This window comes from Solanum lycopersicum, chromosome 3 (assembly GCF_036512215.1).
Source record: "Solanum lycopersicum chromosome 3, SLM_r2.1".
NCBI lineage: Eukaryota > Viridiplantae > Streptophyta > Magnoliopsida > Solanales > Solanaceae > Solanum > Solanum lycopersicum.
Window position 1 is genome coordinate 48,385,463 of NC_090802.1, and position 22,413 is coordinate 48,407,875.

Sequence of the window (22,413 nt, forward strand, 5' to 3'; positions counted from 1 at the left end):
TCTAATGGGTTTATCAAATTATTTTTTTAACAAAATATTTAGATAAAATTTTAAAATTAAAGAAAGTAAAATTAATAGTAATAAACAAGGAAGGTGAATTTTTGGTAAGAATGACGACATTGAAAGTAAGAAGCTTTAATGAATGGAGATGAGAATGGATTTTTTAAGAAGAAAGAGAAACGAAAAAGGAAACGGAAAAAAAATAAAATAACAAGAAAAATAAGAAAATATATTTTACGAAAAAGGGTCAAAATTACCCTTGAGCTATCAGAAATAGCTTAAATATACCCTTGAAGTATATTTCGGCTCAAATATACCCTTACCGTCAAACTATAGGGTCAAAAATACCCTTCTCATTAACAGAATTGGTTAAATGCGATTTAGAGTTCCACTCATGTCACGTAGACTAATAAACTTACCCCTAATTTCCCTCAATTTTCTTCATTTTCGTAGAATTTAGAAACGATTTCACTGAAGAACATAGAACCACTTTTCCTCATTTCTCCATTTTCTTATAATGATTTCACAAAATACATAAGTTCTAAGGGAAGGAGGTTCTATGTTCTTCAGTGAAATCGTTTCTAAATTCTAAGGGAAATAGAGAAAATTGAGAGAAATTAGGGGTAATTTTATTTTCTACGTGGCATGAGTGGAACTCTATTGGCTTATATGGCATGTCATGTGGTATCCACATGGCATCCAAGTGGTGTTTAACAGATCTTGTTAATGAGAAGGGTATTTTTGACCCTACAGTTTGAGGGGGGTATATTTGAGCCGAAATATAGTTCAAGGGTATATTTGAGCTATTTCGAATAATCCAAGGATATTTTTGACCTTTTTCCGTATATTTTATAATAAAGTACTAATAAAAAATAAAATTATATTATTTATTATAGGTTTCTCACTTTCTTTGAGAGAGTGCACACCACTCTCTATGTCAGGTGGACAAAAAATGATATAATTATATCTATTCAAAATTGTTTAGTGGGGTTATAGGATGGTTGCAGAGTTAAGGTGTCTTTTTTAAAATTTGGGACAACTTGAATGTTGAATTTATGTCTTTTCTCTTTTATAGAATATTGGATCACATCTCATAATATGGAACTGTGAGATGGAATCAACGTAAAATCGCATGTCCAAACACTGATTCCATCTCACGATACCATATCATGATATGATATCGCATGACCAAACGCATATTAACTTTACTATGTGTCCGAATGTTTGTGTGAAGCATGAACCAACTAATTTTGGTACTCGGGAGTTGGAAATGTTCTTTTTATATCGTTTTTAAGTGTGAGAATAAGATTTCCATGAAAATGTCTTAAGTTATTTATTTAGATGATTATGGAAGGGTTCTTCCGCCTCAAGTTAAAATTCTGCGCAATATCAATTTGACATCGGATAAATGTGCAAATGGACAGGCTTCTCTTCCTCAACTATTTTTTTTAGAAAACTAATTCCTTTATTAGATTATAATCAATATTTCCTTCGGTAATCTCCTTAAAATATCACAAGTATTAAATTATGTTTCCTCTTTGAGCCGTAGTATCCTTCCAAAAGGGGTTGCTACACTAACTGATCTCTGCTCATCTCCCATAGTTTAGGACTTACTGTTTATATATTTGTATATGTGAATGACATTATTATTACTGAAAATTAAGACCATGGTGTTCGAAAATTTTCAAGGTGTTTTCTCAACGTTTCTATCTAAAAACCTTAGGCCACTTAAACTATTTTTGGGGTGCGAAGTTTTGTCATATCAAGGTGGCCTATTGTTACCTCAACAAAAGTATAGAAGACTTCTCTGGGAAGCCAATATGCAAGACATCAAATGAATTTCCACTCATATTTATTTGTTGTTGTTGTTTTTGTTAAGTTTAAACCAGGTTGATCCTATTGTTAATGGCTCTTTCTTCCGGACAATATTTGTCCTTTGCCAGACCTGACATTAAATAAACTCCCATATGTCCTCAAGTTAATAACTAGAACATTGTTAAGTGGCTTCCTCCGCTTTTGGACTTCAAATAACCTGTGAGACTAACAACCAAATTATGTTGTATTTGGAACTAATTGGGCTAAGTGACCCTACTAATAGAACTTCCACAACTGATTATGTTATATATAAATATATCTCTCGATCATCTTTTAAAGCCGAACATCTATTGCATAAACCAACATATTGTGTGAGCTTCACTTTACCCTTACTAGCATACCGCGTATACTCTATGTTCATATTGAAACGTGAAAATCATGTCTTTCATCTCCAACCCCAACATTATTAATCAATATGGCTTAAGAAGATCAATTTCAATTCACTTGAACCATACTTGGCCTGTTCATTCATGGTTTTTGTAGCAATATTCAATTCTAGATATTTACCAACATCTCTTACGGGTTTGTTCAATATAATGCTAGTTATGTGTAAGAAAAAGCAAACCAAAGCTCAAACTGGAAAAATTAGAGGATCTGAAATCAGTCGCACATCATTGCAACATCTATAAACCTTCTTGATATTATCTTGTCATCATCATATCATGGGTGAAACGAAGAAAGATATTGAAATCTCTAAATTAATATTTCAAAATCATAAATAATCACTATTTTCTAGAGGTATTATTTAGTCGATAAATTAGTATTTAATAATTTAAAGATTGATTCAATGAAGATTAATTTTGATTATATCATTTTTAAATGATTAAGTCTCAAGGGATTTAAATAAACCCCCTTATGAAAACGGCATTCATGAATTCGAGAAAGCAATAAAATGAATGGCAATAGCATGTTAGATTACCCGGCGAAAATGATACATATTTCCAAACTGATACACAATTTTTTGGTACAATTTGAGGCGACAACTAAGGAACTTTTTGATGCAATAACAAGTGTTAGACATGAACTTCAAGTAGATTTAATTTTTTTAACAGAAAACAAAAGACACTAAAATCATATTTCACTAAATTGTCTTAAATTATTAGTTTATAATATTAATAGGATCATATATACTTATATAATGACCTTTTTAAAATATATTATCTTATCGAAATTTGTAACTTTTTCCACGGACTGGAAATAATATTATTAATTTACCAAATATTAATACAGATTAGTTTTACACTATTATACATACCTATGTTCACACTTCCTTTCAGGTGTTGTCAAAAGCACCTCTTTCTTTTTATTATTGGGAGTAAGAGAAGGGAATAAATGTTAAGGGCTACTTGTCAATTGTCAGAACCAGTAAAAATGTAGAGTTCTCCTCAGAGCTCCCACGCAACAACTATTATGAATTAGCTCCGTTAATAACTTTGAAAAATATCACACCAAAAAAAGAAGGATCATACCATGCAGTAGTAGAAGAGAGAAAAACCATTGATGCTAACACTATATCCAGAAGCCTGCCTACACCATCTCTAAACCAAATCTAGAATCAATCAAATACAATGGACTGAAGATTAGGAAAACAAAAAGAGAAGTCTACCTATAACTTAGTACTGTACGAGCTAGACGTTAAGACGATATAATATTCACATGTATATATAAATTGAATAGAGAAACAAATTCACAAGGTAAATGTCAATCATCAAGAGCACAGAGTCTTTCTGTTTCCACTAGCATCGAGGAGACCCTACTGGCTTTCTTAATAATTCTTACTATAAGGATTCTTTGAGAATCCCCTAAAGGTTCATGCTGCTATTGACCAACTTAAAGAATACACACAACAACAAAACGGAACATGATTGATCAGTTTATTTTAGAGTAACTGTGTTAAACAATGATCATGATGGCTGCTTTTAGCCTCCTCTCTTTCAACACGGATCTGCATTCAAGAGATAAAAACTTAAGAATATCATCGATATATCTTCAACATTTGAATTCCAACAATCCAGGGAAAAGAAGAACAAACTGTAGAATACCACTTCCTCTTTTAGCAGGTTATTATCATATTTGATTGAAGCTTCCATAACCTTATGGGGTATAAGGGAAAGACTTGAGTAGATAGCTAGTCACATACCAAAAGAGTGATTAACATCTTTATGATTATCATGCATCCAGTAGTTTAGGGGTATTGCTAAATCAGCAGTATGTTCTGAGATTTCATTTCTTCTTCTTACTTTATTTAAGCTCTTGTAATATTTGATACATTTTTTACTTCTTTATCAAACGATCAAATCCAAAGTAGTTAGCTAGTGTCTACACATGAAGATGTCTTCCCCATTAAGTTACAAACCAGGAAAAACTAGTTATCACAATTCTCGGAATGCCCTTTTTACTATATCCTATTTTCCTTATCAAAAGAACAAACAAAATGCCTGGTGACAATGCATGCTCTTGCAAACCAAATACATAAAGTGAATTTGATTGCATAGTCATCAATAATTTAATGAAGTGTCAGATTAAATAAAATGATAGTAAAACAGGTATCTAAATCAGTAACAAGTATGAGTAGATGAACTTCCATTATTTCATGTCACGAGAAAATTTGGAAAAACAGCTTAATTTACCAGTAGAAGATCCTCATCAGTTCCGAAGGATTTGCGGGCCTTTTCTAAACATTTTGAGGTGACCCTTCCATATTTCCTGCATAAAGATTTTCAAACTTAATGCAAATATAAACAAACTGGATCCTCAAACAACCAAAAGCAGAATTGTAAAAATCAAAAAATAAAAGGTTGGTTTCTTTGAAGGAATCTTTTTAATTTTATCATAGATAAAATTAACTACTCTTTTTAGTTAATGGTAACATTTCATTATCAACAAAACACATAAGGTGATGGTAAAAAGAACAAAATACATACTCCAAAGTAAATCAGAGTATTACAACCCCCTTGATCTAACAAAAAGTTAAAGGGATCAAGTAACTTCAAGTATGAATTCACTATCATTTACAGGACATTCTTTACTCCAACAAAAGAAAAAGTAATATATAGTTCTGTTTAACTCTGTGTGGAGTTATTTGTATTGCCAAAACATCCAGAGTTTCTTTCCTTTCAAACAAGCAGGGATGAGTTGCCACAATTTAGTACCATCAACTACTCCATTCCAACATCTGAAGATGTTTACTGTCTTAGACCAATTCATTTCGGTCATACACAAGAACATGTGCTATAGTTGAGCTGTGACAACACAATGTTGAAACAAATTAGAATTGTTTTTCACCTTCTTTTACATAAGGTGACATCTGGAACTCAACAGGTAACCCCTCCTCTTTAATTTCTCTCGAGGTAGACATGCTTTTCTAGACACTAACCATACAAACATTAAACCATAGAGGTGCACAAACATTAGACCTTAAGAGGGTGCATTTACTTTCCAAATCAGCTTCCACGGCCATCCCTTCACCTCATGGCAAGTACCCATCAAAATACTATAAGCTGATTTTACTAAGATGATTTTGGAGCTTCAGCCTTTCCATACCAGATAATCCTCACATACTGCTTAACATTGAAGTTGCTCCAGTTGATCTAGCAGTCCAGCAACTCTGTTCAATTCCCAATCACATAGCTTCCTTCTGAGGTTTCGATTCCGACTTTGGTGTTTCTCGTCTCCTCCACTGTGGCTTGATGATTTTTTGCTGGCAGATATAGGTCAAAATATTGGTCTTAGAGGGCCATCTCGTATCCAATTATCATCCCAAATGGCAGTCCTCCTACCATTTCCTAGCTGAATTTCTGAGTTGCTAAAAGAACAAGTTCATAGTGTAGAGATGATCTCCAATTGCTTACACCATACGGGAATTTCACCACCTTTGTGCACCACTGGGAGACTTATACATACTTAAAATCAATTACCTTCCTCCTTACGCCTGGTGCTAATTATTCCATCTCCACAGCCACTTAAGTAAGAGACCTTTGTTGCGTTGCCTCAAATTTCTGATGCCTAAACCGCCATGTGCTTTGCTTGAGATGACTGCCTTCCAAGTTTACCAAGTGAATAGCTTTTTGTTTCCTTGCCAAATGAAATTCCTTCTGAGAGATTCCAACCTTCTTTCCGCCTGGACTGGTAGAGGGAAAAGGGATATCACATAGGTTGGAAGAGAATCCAACACTATTTACTAGGAACACTCTTCCTCCAAGCGAAAGATATTGAGTCTTTCACATAGACTGTCTCTTAAAACATCTATCAATCACACCATCCCATATCTCCAGCGCTTTGTTTTTGTCCCCCGGTGCTAGGCCAAGATAGGCAGTTGGCAGACTACCAACTTCACATGCCAAGGACCTGCCAACCTAATCTAAGGTACCATATTGATAAGAAGATCAGACTTTTCCTCCAACTGACATGTAGCCTGAGACTTCTTCAAAGACAGTTAACTTAGAATTTGTCTAGTTATGCCTCAGTTGATCAACTTCAGCATATAGCAGATGAGAGATATCCATTCCAATCCAGCTTTGCTGGATGCCATAAAACCCCTAATCCATCCATTTGCCTTAGCTTTCTGAATCATGCAGTTAAGTGATAAAAATTGCTACTAACTTTCCTACTACACCACCAAATTAAGAATAAATTTCTTGAGCGGGTAAATTAAATCACAAACACAAGAAAATAACAAGTTTGAGTCTAGATTCTGAAGAAGGGTTCTATTCAAACAAACAAAAGACTCCTTCAACCTTTGGGTAAATCATACATCTTCTAGAACAGTCATAGAAAAGATACAGGAATATCCGGGTGGAAATTGAGAGATTTCATTTTCTCTTACCTAGTATATTAATAGCTGCCATGGACCTTCAAAGAAAGTATATCTGCTCAATAAAACCATGCAACATGTCTGTGTTCCCTCAGGAATGACTTAGACCAACCCAATAGACTTAACAGTTTGGTGTGTCGGAAAAAACATTAAATAAATGTCAAATTAACTCTCCTACTACAGTCTACTATCCCAACATTTTGACAGGGCTAGGACTTAGAGAAATTCCACCTCTTCACCCTGTAGTCCAGTCAAGGATGATTTGAACGAATTCTAACTTACTGCTTGGTGCAAAACTGGCCAGATGAGTTAAGCCTTCCATTCACCAACTACTCTTCAGTACATGCCTAAGTAACTAGTACACACTAAATGTTCCTCTAGCTACTCCTAAAGCTTCCATGAATTGTGTCAGTCATCTCCATGTAAATAGATATATACAAAGCTCAGGGGACTCACGTTGCTGGATATCATGGCTGGAATATAGGAGACAATTGCAAGTATTTGGAACCACTTCAGAAGATCATCTCTTTGAAAAAAAGATATTTCTCTGGTGGACCCTTCCCCATCCAAGTTAGCGTATTGTATATCACTATCTCTTGTCTGTTAGGTGATCTTTGGACTTTGCACTGATCGGTTCTGTATTGCTTAGGATGTCCTACAAAATGCCAAATGAACCTTCTTTCGACACCTTATCACAAAGTCGACAACCTCCATGAAAATCATACCTTTAGGAGAAAAAGAACACAAAACTTTAAATGTTTCACGACTTGTTTTCACTGAGTTTTAGGAATTATCTCCCCCTTGTTGGAGAAAACCCCTTTTCTGTTGCCGATTGAGTTTTGATGTCTCTGTCTTGTTCATGTCTCTATGTTACCAGTTGTGCTCTCCACTCTACAATAATAAACTAAACAACTTACCTCACCCCATACGAAATCCAAGTAACATGAGCATTGACATTTTAATACAGACATCCACCGACAAACAAAATTACAAATAACTTCTTCAATTTCCACCTTTGTGATGAAAAATATCATGAAATGGAAATACATGAAAGTTAAAAGGCCAGTTAAAATAGTCATCATTAGTATTGGCAAGAACTTTTATCAGGAAAAGGTCCTTTTGTAAGTTCCTTGTTAATTTCATGGTGAAAAGACGAGATGATTTTTGTTGACGCAGCTAAAGGTAATTAGGAAAAACCTTGAACTGGCAGGATCACGAATCTCAAACTCATCTGCGTCACTGTCATAGCCACAGATGACAATATAATGACCTGCGTAAACATGATTCAGAAAATAGGGTTCTATTAATCGTGCAATAACTCAAGTACAAAGAGGACAGAGGTCCATTAGATTAGTACTCAGATCAGAAATGTAAATTTGTAATCAATCATTTCATTGTCTGACTTAACTGGCTTCCTAATTAATTAAACCTATATGCCACTTAATGATGCCATATGAATGCCAAGACAGTCCAATGACACTTTAGCAAACAGAAAAGGTGGGAGTTTCTGTTCATCAGCAAACCAATAAGTTGAAAGATAGAAAACATGTACTACATTTCCCCATGCTAGTGAAGCTTAGAAGAATAAAATTTACACAAAAATAGAAGTCTTCCCATCATGAAAATATCAGTTGGCAACTAATGAAATGATAATTTTGTACCCTCACTAAGATATAAACAATATTTTATCAGTGAACTTTCTAATAGTTACCAATAATTGTTTCAACCTTCTGAGTTATCTAGTTTCATCTTTCAACATTGAAATTTCTAATATTTAAGAATTATCACCCAAGGTTTGAATAAACTTACATACCTGATTTAGAAAAATTTTGCATGTAGTTTGATATGTTATTTATGGCATACTTATGAGTTTATATTTATTTATTTTTATGACAAGGGAAACCCTCAGCCGCTACCCTTTGAGTGCACACAGGGTAAAAACGTTGGTCCTATGCAATAGCTCGCAAACCACATAGGAGAGGTAACATGCACCAGGCAAGCCTGGTGCAACGAGCTCAACCAGAAGGCAAACCTCTTGCTTTCGCTGGCAAGGGGTTTTGCACTAGAGACCTTCAACATGGAAGTCCCAAGCTCAAACCACTGGGCCACCCTGAAGGGTTATGAGTTTATATGACCTTCCAAAAAATATTAATTCTCCTGTTAAACTAGTTTTATATTCAAATAAGGATGAAAAGAGATTAAAGGAATCTTGACATTTTTCAATGAAGCTATCTGTTTGTCATTTAATGTCACAATACAAGCAAGTAATTTGACCTCCCATATTGCTTTTTTAACTAGAATCCACTCTACTTGAAAAGTTACACCATATATGAGGAGCAGGAATGAATAAACTTCTCACCAGTATAGTCTGGGGTGTCGATGCATAAATCTGAAGCACAAACATCCAGCCAAGAATGACTGCACAAAAGGTCATATGTAAGACAAAAGTTTGACTGATCTCTCTCTCTCTCTCTCTCTCTCTCTCTCTCTCTTGTGTATGGTCACGAAGGAAGATATAAGGGAAGGTAAAAAGTGTTAAATTAATAAAAGATGAATGTTATACCTTAATTTGTACTGATCAACTAAAGTAATTGCAAGAAAATTTCCAGACAAGATCAGTAAAGAGATCTCTTCACTGCTGATTGATCTGCACTGGAAAAGGAGGATGTTTATGTATAATATCATAGGATGATAAACATAGAGCTATAGTGAGCAAATTTAGCTCCTGAACCTGTAGATTGAGAAAATAAAAATACAGCAAAATTCAACAAAGTTAGAGTTGACACTACACAAGATGCTTACAAACAAGAGCATAGAGAAGTACTATTGTAATAGGGAGTTCACAAACTGTGATGAACATTAGTTCACAAGATCAAATAATTCGCTAACACTAGTTCTGAATAAGGTCACACCCTGTGGCCAAGGCTTTCCAAGACTTGCCACTACAAGGCAGAAGAATAGTCTGGTGATATGCTCCACACCATCCAGTGGCCCCAAACTGACCCCACAACAAGTAAGGATCGATTAGTCAATCAATCTATGCCTCAAGCTTAAAGCAAGTTGGTATCAGCTCTATGAATCCTTTGTTATCATCCCAAGCTATAGGATGTCAAACAATGAACCTATTGTAAGTGTAACTGTAACAATTAAGCCTGAACCCCACTAGCACTACTAAAAAACTGCCGAAAATCAACGGCCAAAAGCGAAGGACTGCGTCTCTTTTTTGGTCACAATCCACGAAAAAACGGCACAGTCACTTCTCTCACTTTCCAAAAGGTGACAAACGTCACTCCAAAATGACGGACTGTGTTGGCGTCGCTTTTCTGAAGAAAAAATGCATAAAAGCGACGGACAAAAGGATCATGTCCGTCGCTTTTCTGCAACATTTTTGACAGTAACCAATTTCTGTTGCCACCTACAAATAAAATTCAGCCCATATCAAACAAGAAACATATACAAAATATATAATAACAAACACTCAAAAACACTACAAAAATAATTCAAAGACTTATAAAGTCTTCCAAAATAAATATAAAATTCTAAAATTTTCACTGATTAACGGAATGTTAGCTAAGAGGTGGAAACTATGTATTCATCATCATCACTATCATCGGTACGAAAGGACCCTTAAGAAGAACGGGACGCAATAGGCCGACGAGCGAGGTTGAGGGCTTGTTCTTTGATTTGCTCAACGGTTTGGATCAGCAACTCTTTTGGCCTCAAACGCTGCCAATGCACGTGTAAGTTCTGCAATTTGATCCAACATAGCAGCTATCTGAACACCGTCAAGTGTCTCGGCTTAACGTGACAATCCAAACCTTATAGGAGTCTTTGTACATCGTTCAGAGACCATCCCGTAGATTATTCCCTTGTGTGTTTCCCAATCATTTTTTTGAGTGGACTCTTCAGGTGTGAGTTGGACCGAATCGCCCATGTCAAGCATGTGCTGCTCATACTCTCTCGGCATGTTAAAAATAAAATTTAGCATCAACATATATATATATGTGCACTATTTGTGTTAAAATTGTAAATCAAATAAGTTAGATAGATTTGTTCAATACTTTCTTCCACCCACTCATCCAGATCCAACTCATTTAGCCTCTTCTTCAAATGAGTCCTCTTGAAAACCTCATTACCAAGGGGAGTGCGCCACAATTCTTTTTCCAATAAATAAAAATAGAATTTTAGACGATATTAATCAAATAATTAATTTAAAAGTATGAAGTAGAAGTTAAAATTTAGAAAACTTGTTACCTCTCTCGTGATTGTTTCAACTTACTTTGCACCTCCGATGTGCAACGAGTAATCCTTAAGACTGTTTCTAGTTTGTTTAGACACAACCTTGAATTCATCTGTATTTCAATACTGGCGTAAATCCTCAAAAACATTTGGCAAGAGCCAGGTGCGTCATTTTCAGGCCTTCTTTAGCCAGCTAGAACATCTTGCGCTTGTCTTCCTCTCAAATGTGGCCATAATGATTATACTATACTTTAGCTTAAGAGTACACATCGTATAAGAAAAGAGTAATGTTAGATAATGAATAAAATAAAGTATATTAAACTTAACTAAAAAATATATAATTAAACATATATATATATACCTTAAATACATTAAACATCATATGTCTATCCTGTTTGGAATCTCACCTCTGTATAAAGCCTTCTAACACTCTCCTATAGAGGCCCTAACAACATTGTCCATTTGTAAGACACATAATAAACATGTTAGCTTATGAATAACATATTAATGTAGAAGCAATAAACAAAATAAGGAAAATAATAGATAATAAAACAAACTTACGATGATCCATCCGGCTCAATCATCACTCTACCAAGTTTGTCCCTCTGCTAACTCAAGCATATCCTACTCCTCATCGAGTGTAGCAACAAGTGGAGGTGAACGTGATACTCCAGGATTTACATAACGCTGAGTCAATGGAGGAGTAGCATCCATCGCATCTGACTTAGTACTCGAATCTCATGCCAGATAGATGGGGATATGTAGCCGTGGGAGATGGAGTACCAAATGATATCCTATTTCTCGATAAAGGTTGTGGTTAGCGATAAACCTCTGTAGGTAAGATAGTGTAGCGACATGGAAGCAAAGACGGCGAAGAAGAATTAAGTGCCACGTGGTTGACAGTTCTAACAATGATATGCTAAGGTATCCGCGGTCCCAAATGGAACAACATATATATGTGTATCAGTATTGCACGTCTCTTATGCAGAAGAAAGAAGTACAAGGATATCCCCAAAAAGGTTATTGAGATCCTGAGGTTATCCTAGGACTTTTTTCTTCTGCACCGGAGTTGCTGATACTGATACACATATATATATTAATTCATTTGGTGTAGCGGATCCTTTAGTGTATCTTAGTCAATACCGTCAACCACACGGTGCTTCTTCTTCACCGTTCTTGCCACCACGTCACTACACTATCTTACCTATAAAGGTTTAACGTTGAGCACAACCCTTATTAACAAATAGGATATCATTTGGTTCTCCATCTTCCACAACTACATCTCCTCACCTATCTGCATGAGACATAGAGATTCAATATTGTGTCAGATGCTATAGATGTTACTCCTTCATAAACATAGCGTTATGTACATCCTGGAGTATCACATTCACCTCCACATGTTGCTACACCCTGTAAGGAACCAAATACATTTGAGCTAGTAGTCGAAGGGACAACTTGGTAAGAGTGATGATTGACTCAAATTGATCATCGTAAGTTAATTTTGTTATCTATTAATTTCTTTTATTTTATTTATTTCTACTACATTAATAAATTCATGAACTAATATCTTTCTTATGCGTCTTGATGTTGTTAGGGCTCTATAGGAGAATGTTAGGAGGTTTTATACACTTGAGGATTCCAAACAGGATGTCGCAGACAATGCTTAATGAATTTAAGGTATATATATATGTATAGTTATATAGTTTTTATATAAGTTAAATATTTTTAGTATACTTTACTCAATTCATTATGTAATATTACTCTTTTTTTAGACTTTGTGCACTTGGAAGCTGAAGTACAATATAGTCATTACAATCATTTTTGAGAGGAAGGTCAGCGCAAGACTATCTAGCTGGCTAAAGAAAGTCAAGCATAATTACATGCTTGAACCTTGGCTCTTCCAAAATGTTTTTTCGAAAATTTGCATCGGTATTGGAACACGTATGAATTCAAGGTTGTGTTGGAACAAGCCAAAAAAGTTAGAAACAATCTTAAGGATGACTTGTTGCACAACAGAGGTGTAAAGAATGTTGGAACAATTACGAAGGAGATGGTAAGTTTTCTAAATTTTAACTTCGAAATCATACTTTTAAATAAATTAGTTGGTTAATTAATATTTGATTAATATTGTCAAAATTCTATTTTTATTTATAGGAAAAAGAAGTGGGGTGCACTACTGCACTCCCCTTCATAATGAGATTTTCAAGAGGACTCATGTGAAAAGAAGTTTAATGAATTGAGCCCGGATAAGAGTTGGTGGAAGAAAGGACCGAACAAACTTATGTAAGTTATTTAATTTATAACTTTAAGATAAAGAGTGCACATATATATATATATATATATATATATATATATATATATATATATATATATGTAAACTTTTGTTTTTTAATATGCAGAGAGAGTATGAGCGGCACGTGCTTGACATAGGCAATTCGGTCCAGCTCACGCCTGAAGAGACCTCTTAAATTTGGAATAAAAAAGTGTTAGGTGGGACACAAAAGAAAATAATCTATGGGATGGGCTCTCGGAATGATGTACGATGACTCCAATCAAGTTTAGAAGGTATTGGATCGCTAGGCCAAGCCAAGGCACTTGACAGTGTTCCAATAGTTGTTATGTAGGAGCAAATGGCAGAATTTCCACATGCATTGGCAGCGTTTAAGGCAAAAAGAGTTGTTGAACAAAAAAGCATGAACCAAACCATTGAGCAAATCAAAGAACAAGCACTCAACCTTGCTTGTCTGCCTACTGCGTCTTGTACTTCCAGAGGTTCCTCTCCTACGGATTACACCGACGACAATGATGAAGTGGAATACATAGAATCCACCCCTTCGCTAGCATCCCTTTAATTAGTAAACATTTTAGAATTTTGTACTAATTTTGAAAAAAAATTATAAGTCTTTAAAATATGATTTTAGTGTTTATGAATATTTAATTAAGTTTGTTACTATATATTTTGTGTATAATGTTTATCGTTTGATATGTTATGAATGGGCTTAATTGAATTTTATTAGAAGGTGGACAGCAAAAAATGTTAGTTTCTGATGTCAAAATTGTTGCAGAAAAGCGATGGACAGGATCCATATGTCTGTCGCTTTTATGCATTTTTTTATATAAAAAAAAATCAAAGCAGTCCCTCGCTTTGTTCTTCATTGTTCTTCAATATGAAGAAGAGAGCGATGGACGGCGTCGCTTGTTTAAAAAAAAAAATCAAAACTGGACACAAATTATGTAAGTACTCCCCTACGTCCCAAATTATGTGATGTTTCAACTGGACACAGTTTTTAAGAAATATGGGAAGACTTTGCAATGATTCAAAACTATTCTTAAAATAAATAAATTTCTAGATTAAAAAAAAGTACACCTTTTGGACTTCCAACCAAATAAGTGGGACCAAAAATGGGTAAACCGTTGATAGTGTCATTAAATATTTGTCAAATAAGGAAATGTGTCATTCTTTTTTGGACCGACTAAAGAGAAAAGTGTGTCCCATAAATTAGGATAGAGGGAAATATCATGATAGTGGGGCTAGAGAGAGTAAGCTGATAAGTTAGCATTCAAGCTCTCAAATTAATATTTGTAGCTTTCATTTGAAACAAAAGACACGCTTCATCTAATACAATAATAAACGAGACCAAAACCACAAAAGTGAACACATTTATTCATTCATGTAATAGGCTTTCAAAAAATCAAATCCCGGCATCTATTATGACAGGGCTAGTTTCTAAGTCTCTAAGACTAGAAAATGACACTAGCTATCCCATCAAGAAAAATTATACTTTCTTGAGGCCACAATTCATGTTTACCAATAAAGAGCAAATCATGTAGCACTTTACGTCTAGTAATATTCATCTTTGGTTTATAACAACAAATGGTTTAAAAAAATATATAATACGTTTTCCTCTCATCTCAACTTAGTATTAACTTTGCAAGCCAACACTGTTAAATGCCAACTAGTCTTGTAAGTATTCTTTTATTAGTAAAGAGTAATATCATTGATTTCCACCATTATGAACTAGTTCTTTACGTATTACAAACAGGAAGCTCAAATCTCTTGATTCTAAACACTTGTAGTAAATCCAAAACTAATTCAGATGAAATTGGTTTTATCTTAGCAACCATGCAAAATATCGACTATTGACTGGAAATAAATTGCTACCTCTATACTTATACCAGCATCACGTGCTTTTTGAAATAGCATATCCACTCGGACAAGATCATTGGGCAGTTGTTCCTGCAAATATTCAACGTTGTGAGCTTTACAGAGGCAGAAAAAAAGAAAACCGAATTTCACAGAGGAAGCCACCACCACAAGCAGGCTTCATATCTTTCCCGAAATCAGCCTCAATAGCTTCACATATATCATGCTTTTAGTTACTATAACTCCTGCTTTTGTACCAAACCAACAGAATTTAAAACACTACATATGCAAAGAGCGAAAAGAAAAAAAGAAGCCAAAATAGAACATTGTTTTACATAGTAAATGTGACATGGACGACCTGATTTACTTGATATACAATAGAGAAGTTAGAGTGGATGAGATTGAATTGCAATTTTTATGACACAAACTTCGAAAATTAATAAATGAAATCATGGAAAGAGCCATCTCTATCAGGTTATGATAGTTCTTTCATTACATGGATCTTAATTCTACACTCGTCAGAGAGTAAACATCAACATATCGTCTACAACTTACGTTATTCCACACATTGATATTTTATATGTGTAAGCAATCGAGGACGTTAGAAGCACATAACATGCAATTTAACAGTTTTGCCATACAGAGAACTGACAATCTAGAGGATATAGGAAAATATCTGGATGTTAATTGAAAGAAAAAAAACAATCGGCATAATACATAAACAGACACTAAAATTTATTCAGCGTTGGTTTTCTACGCCAAGTTAGAGTGTTTGTTTATGTATTATGCCAAAAACAATAAGGTGTTAAGTTGCTGACATGTCTGGAGTGGATCAACCTAATTCGCATTTTGCTAGGTCACTGACATCATTTCAAACTGAATGTCAATGAGAGAATGAGCAATTTACAGTGTGAAATCTCTTATCCACAAATCTTTTATGAGAAAGGACAATACCTTGTAAAATGTCTCCACAGAAAAACTTGGATTTGCACCTAATGTTACTGTGAAGTAGGAAAAACTGACAGAAAATTTCTTCAATAAATACGCCAGATCAACTGTCCAAATACTGCAAAAAATGAAAGCAACAGTTATCATATTTGAAAATCATCTCATCTTGGCCATATAAGAGGTAAATGATAGTTTCCTTTGATCCCATTCAAACCAGCGGGGAATTCAAGTGAAAACTGTGATATACCAATGACAAAATAAATAGAGGTAGTGAATAATCAGAGAATAGAAGAATTATACCAGAACCTTGATTTTCAAAAAATTTCTTAGTCAACTAATAATACTTGGACTTAGCAAAATTTGCAGCAGGGAAACAAGTGACCAGAAAATTTTGAGGCTACGATATTATAATAATACTCTTGAATGAATAAATACCACGAACTAGTTCTTATTTAAGAAACATAAGGGATATTTAACTCAAAATTATCAGTCAGTTCAATCTCTAGAAAGAAAAGTTCACCTGCTGCAATTTGGTGGTGTGTCTCGACAGAAAGAAACGCATGTTATTGAAAATGGAAAGAGTACAATCATTAATGTCAATAAACAAATATATTTGTTTGCTTAGCTTTTGGTGCAACATGGCAGATGTACATGTTTCAGGCAAATCATGGAACAACAACAATAACAACATACCCAGTGAAATCCCATGAGTGAGGTCTAGGGAAGGTAGAAGTACACATACCTTACCACTACCTCGTGGAGGTAGAGAATTGTTTCCAAAAGACCCTCGAAAATCATGTATGACAAGTAAATATTGGAGATAACATGACACAATATACAGGGATTAGAAGAATTTCTTTCCCTGGATGATATGATTAAACAGGCCGACGCTTTAATTCTAAAGTTCGTAGGTACATGGCTTATAACGTTTTTTTGCCTCAGAAAATACAATAAAACGTACTATGTTCATTTAATAGAAATATCAGCAATGAAATTCTGCATACATCTAGTTCACTTATTTCTAATTTATCATCACTCTCTCATGTTGGCACCTAAACAGAAGTGCGAAAGTATTGGCTGACCACACGAGTATTTAATACTGCGGAGATCCAAAACTTTCAGTGGAACATCCAAGAAAAATGTTGCATAGAAGAATACAGCATCCATTCATACAAAACATTGAAAATAAAACAAATTCCTATTGGGAACATCGTTTTCTCGTTTTTTACACAGGAGCTATAACAGACATCCTAAGAATATTATAATTGAATACTTCAACTTTGACCAACAGTTATTGAAAAGGTGGGAACTCTCATAGCAATAAATGACACAAGGATCAGCTTCTCACTTCTCAAGCGAACAAAAAAAGATAAAAGTAAAAACAGATCAACAAAGAGATGGAATGAAAATAGATACTAAAGGCTATATATCACATGACAACAGAGCAAAAAGGTAGGGGCATTAGATTAAGGAATATCATCAAATACTCATAGCACTTTGAATTAGCACCTGGTAGTGCAGCAGAACTCTTCTAGCTCTTGCATGTTTCCATCCTTGATTCCAAGAAACCTCAAAACCATCAGAACACAAGCAAGACCGCAGTCCCACGAATGTAATTGGTTTATATGCGGAACCTAGAGTAACAAAAAATTCGTATTTTTAACAAACTAAAACACAGGATATATTAAGAAGACTCACTAGGTATAGGTTTTACACATAACACCCATTAGTACTGAGATTCAAATTAAATTTTCATATCAGCATAGGAAAAAAGGAACATCGACTCACATCAACAAAGTATGAGCCGGAAACTGTGCCGTGGAATTCATCTCGACCCAATGATTGTTTTAAGACCAAACTTAAATGCTCCCTTTCTGATTCTTCGGTGTTATCTTCTTCTGTTCCCAAAAACTTGCTCAATAGAACAAATAATGGCCACATCTCAGATGGTTTGTGAAGTCCCTGAACAATCAAATCGAATTTCTAATTTATGAATTATCTCTTCATCAATCATCATAAATAACCAGAAATGGCCATCAAAATTGATAAAGCATAAACACCAAAATGTTCATGTCATTAATCCAATCGAAACACCAATTATGATAATAGATTACGATTAAATTTGACAAATCCACAACACATCTAATAATTACAAGACCATATTATATTTGTAGATAATAGAATATACTACAAAAATTGACGAAAAAGTACCTTTCGATCGATCGATAAGGCGTTGACACAGAAAGAATTGTTGAAAGAAATGAAGAGAGTCTGATCTTTCTGGCTGTCAGGGTTGTTATGTAAAAAAAAAAATAAATAAATAAATAAATATTCTCACGTACGTTTAATTTAATTTTTTTAAGTTATGGAGGGATTTTCTAACAACAGGTCGTTGTAGTATAGTGGTAAGTATTCCCGCCTGTCACGCGGGTGACCCGGGTTCGATCCCCGGCAACGGCGAATATTTTGTATTTTTCTTTTTCGTATCATCCTTTTTGAGAAATGGTATTCTTCTCCTCTTTCTTTTTCTTTTTCTTTTTCTTTTTCTTTTTCTTTTTCTTTTTCTTTTTTTTTTTTCCAATTATGATTAGGAAAAAAATTTCCATCTTTTCTCAATTAATAATCCATTACTTATTATCTTTTTATCTAGGAGCTATAATTTACTGGATTATGAAAAAATTATCTTTTAAAATTTTATAAGCTTTAAGAATATCGTATTTCTTTTAAGTAAGCCACATAGATATATTCAAAAAAGAATTTGAATTAATGGATTTTTATTTATTTTTTAGAAATGAGCTTGAGGTATAAAGTTTAATTAACATATTAGAGATGAAGAAAAAGTATTTAAAGTATTAAGATTAATATATATTGTATATAATTATGAAAATTGTGTATATAAAAATGATATATTTTTAATAAAACCAACTGTTATCGATTTTTGTAAATTTTTAAACAAACCCAAACAACTATAAATTTATTTAATTAATATGATTTGATTTTTCATTTGAAAAATTATTTGAAAAGTTTTTATATAATCTTGAACACTCTAGCTGATGATATTAATCTCCCACTTCTTCAAACATTGCAGATAAAAATGGCCTTATATTATTATTGCTTCGTTCACCTGCTAATTATTATCTCTGTATATTTATTCTGCAGGGGTTTCGTCGGTTATGTTATCCATCACTTTTATATACTTATATATATATATATAAAAGCATCAGTTAAAATGTTGTATCAACATGTCTGCTAGAAGGAATTAAAATTCAAAATGAGGGCATATGTGACTTTTGATAAAATTGTTAAACAACGTATCAGCCAACCATTCTTTTTCACTGTCTTCTTGCAGCTTCTGTCTTTTCTCAGGCACACGATCATTAATTTTCCCAATGTTATATTTATAGTTCTGAAGCTCATTTCTCATCTCACATGGTTGAATTCAAAGGATTTCTACCACTTATCAATACATATGGATTCTCCGTATGAGATTCTATTTACCCAAAATGAGGCAGTTTAACTCAAGATAAGTCAACCCAAATTGCTCCTAAGCCTATTCAGATAACCCCTTTTGTTTATTTGGTATTTTTTCCTTTCTCATATTGTCGGCATAGAAATTGAAGAGTTTCTGTGTATTTATTATTGGTTCCGATCAAGGATAAAAAAAGAATGACGAGTCACGTTGTCAATTCTCTTATCTCTTTTTTCCTATTTTTTTAGTTTTCCACTTTAATTTGTTTTCTACAATTACTTTGTTGTTGTGTTGTTTCTTTTCTCACCTCTCTTTCTACCGTTAATATTTTTCATATTACTTTTATGGGAAATACATAGATGTAGGATTGAGAGAAAATGACTTCTCATTTGGGTGTACGAATTTTGACCTTGCTTTTTTCAAGTCTCGAGGTAACAACTTTCTCTAATATGGCTGGGTCATCTGGTGGGTGATTAATTGGATGCTCTCAAACGTACACTATACATTTATCATATAATAGGTTGTAAGAGTTTTGTTTCTTTGCAAGGAAATGGGTTGCAATATCTTATGCTGCTCTTTGTAATAGTGGGCTCCAAATATGCTTATAATTCAATTTGTCATTGAACAAGCCAAAAACAAATAATGTGTAATATACCAAGAATAATCTTTCCTCCTATTTTTTCTCTAAGACATTTTTAAAGAGTTCTTTGCAACATAGACATTAACTATATTTTCTTCAATTAAGCTTTAAGAAGGGAGGTATTATTTTAAAATGTTGTGGGAACGTCATCGCAACAGGGTGATGTCCAAGTTCTGATTCTTTTTTCTCATGATAAAGCATATATTTCTTCAATGTGGATAACCAACTTCATGGGATGCTCATTCATGTATTATTACTGGTTTAAAAGCTGCTCAATCTCCGGTATTTTAGTGCATGGGCATACAGACACTAAGATATATAGTACAAATGTGAAATTGGATGATAAATTCATTAGATGTTAATCCATTTATGCAATTTTTCGACAAAGGGATGTTGCTTGATACCCTTGGGTAAGGATGAGTTCGCCCCTGCATGAAGGTTTATGGCATTGGAGGCTTGGCCACATGAACACTGCGGGAATAAAGGTAATAACTGTTGATTTGCAGTTTTGTAAAGACTGCCTGCTAAAAAAAACAAAAGGAGGTCAACTTTTGTAAGGTAGGATAAGATCCTACAAGTGGGAACTTGAAATTTGTTCATACAATTAAACCCTTCAAAGATAGAAAGTCAATGTCCTCTATAAAAGTAACACTAGCATAAAAGGATAACTAGCGCCAAAAGGATAAGGAGTAGATCATTTGGTGTAAAAAGAAGGAATAGAGGTCATAATACATGGCCTCCTCTTCATAAGGGATAGAGGCCATAATACATAGCCTCCTCTTAGTACAAAATTTCCTAATTTTTCACTTTTATTACATTCAATTTGATATAAAAGGACATCATATAGTCCCATTCAAACAAAGAAAGATAGGTAATGGACACTATTCGTAAGTGAGAGCACATGCGTAAAAGGGGCTTAGGGGACATGTTGACGATTAAAGATATTTTCCCAGCCTCCTTCAGTTGATGACTCACAATTGAAACTTGAATACAGAATTGTGAGTGTGGGAAAAGACTTAACACAAGTTTGAGGTACCAGACAACATTCATCATTCAAAGATCTTCTATGTTTCCTCAAGACTTCGAATTGATTTGTAACACTCGACTCCGAATGGTTTGTATAGCCGACACATACAATTACAATGGAGGCCCATGATTTCAATGCATATTTCCAACTCCTGCGCCCACAAATGTTTTGTCATAGATGTGCTAGCAGAGGAGTATTTCGAGTATGCAATTATTCTCAAAATTGATGACACGATCGAGTAACAATGTTATAAGAATATGCAGTTCTTTGTCTATTTAAGTCCTTTGAAGTTGACAAGGAAATTTGAGTGGATAACTTATATTGGCAATACTTCATGTATGGGTAGTTTGTGTGAAAAAACAACATATTTAATCTTGATATGTAGTCATTTTCTGTGGTTTCACTTACAAATGATTTTTTGCAGTGTATTTGTATTCGACTGCTTTAGATTCTCTTTTTTCTATTTATTTACTTCTAAAAGATCCTTCATTTCTAATGTGATTTGTGCTAGAAATTTTGACATCAAAGGAAAAACAGTCCAGAACATTGCATCTGGGCGTAAAATGTTGCATCGAAAAGCTTTGGTGAAGATTGTTGATCATTATTACTAGAAGAAAATTGTCTAGTATTAAATACAAACATATGAATAAATTTATTGCTTGTACTATGAGCAGTTACTGATCAATATAAAAGAATTTATTTTTTATCAAGCGATGTATAAAGATACAATATAAAATAAAATCTTGGGCCCGTGCAACTGAAATCTAGTGTGTGTGTGTGTGTGTGTGTGTGTATATATATATATATCCCCTATTTAGAAGAGGGAATTGAAGGACTAACACAGCTTTAAAAAGTTGTTCTCAAAGCTATTTAAATTGTAGTTTATATATATATATATATATATATATATATATATATATATATATATATATATATATATATATATTACTTTATTTAATAACTCCCCTATTTAGAAGAGGGAGTTGGAGGACTAACACAACTTTAAAAACTTGTTCCCAAAGCTATTTAAATTGTACTTTAAATATATATATATATATATATATATATATATATATATATATATATATATTACTTTATTTAACAAGGATAATTATGTAATTTTGCCATTAAATTTGAGGAGATTTTTAGAGGATGAACAAGGATAGATGGGTAATTTCGCTATACTTTTTGGATATGTACATTTGTTGTCTATCCACTTTAGTTCTTTCTTTGTTTACTTCTCCTCCACATTTGCTCT

At 33.8% G+C, this 22,413-nt stretch overlaps 1 protein-coding gene, 1 long non-coding RNA gene and 1 other non-coding gene across 5 annotated transcripts; 1 reads left to right on the plus strand and 2 right to left on the minus strand.

Moving 5' to 3' along the window:
* Nucleotides 1-3,510: 3,510 nt before the first annotated feature.
* On the minus strand, nt 3,511-18,333 carry LOC100037504 (guanylyl cyclase). 3 transcript variants are annotated; one of them, XR_002027162.3, is made up of 12 exons: nt 18,231-18,333; nt 17,808-17,981; nt 17,529-17,653; nt 16,026-16,137; nt 15,090-15,164; nt 9,252-9,340; nt 9,048-9,106; nt 7,886-7,958; nt 7,414-7,579; nt 7,145-7,343; nt 4,506-4,581; nt 3,758-3,820 (listed from the first exon to the last, which is right to left on the minus strand). XR_002027162.3 is itself a non-coding variant. In NM_001247405.2 (10 exons), exons 2-10 carry the CDS (start codon nt 17,958-17,960, stop codon nt 3,755-3,757), a joined length of 828 nt encoding a protein of 275 aa, NP_001234334.1. In that variant the 5' UTR covers nt 17,961-17,981; nt 18,231-18,287; the 3' UTR covers nt 3,514-3,754. The 3 variants fall into 3 exon arrangements, 1 of the variants encoding a protein (NP_001234334.1); XR_011219870.1 differs by having other exon boundaries at nt 3,511-3,820; nt 7,145-7,579; NM_001247405.2 differs by lacking the exons at nt 7,145-7,343; nt 7,414-7,579 and having other exon boundaries at nt 3,514-3,820; nt 18,231-18,287.
* On the minus strand, nt 11,048-11,628 carry LOC138347233 (uncharacterized). Its single transcript, XR_011220007.1, has 3 exons — nt 11,489-11,628; nt 11,289-11,372; nt 11,048-11,182 (listed from the first exon to the last, which is right to left on the minus strand). It is a non-coding gene; the product is annotated as an uncharacterized lncRNA (long non-coding RNA).
* A 74-nt stretch (nt 18,334-18,407) lies between the features above and the next one.
* Nucleotides 18,408-18,479, plus strand: TRNAD-GUC (transfer RNA aspartic acid (anticodon GUC)). Its single transcript has one exon. It is a non-coding gene; the product is annotated as a tRNA-Asp (tRNA).
* The last annotated feature ends 3,934 nt before the right edge of the window (nt 18,480-22,413 follow it).

Coding starts and splice junctions, on each gene's coding strand:
- LOC100037504 (NM_001247405.2), bottom strand. CDS start 17,960: ATGTGGCCATTATTTGTTCTATTGAGCAAGTTTTTGGGAACAGAAGAA. Junction 7,959..9,047: donor CGACACCCCAGACTATACTG/GTGAGAAGTTTA, acceptor ATGTTTACGCAG/GTCATTATATTGTCATCTGT. Junction 4,582..7,885: donor CGTGATCCTGCCAGTTCAAG/GTTTTTCCTAAT, acceptor ATCTTTATGCAG/GAAATATGGAAGGGTCACCT.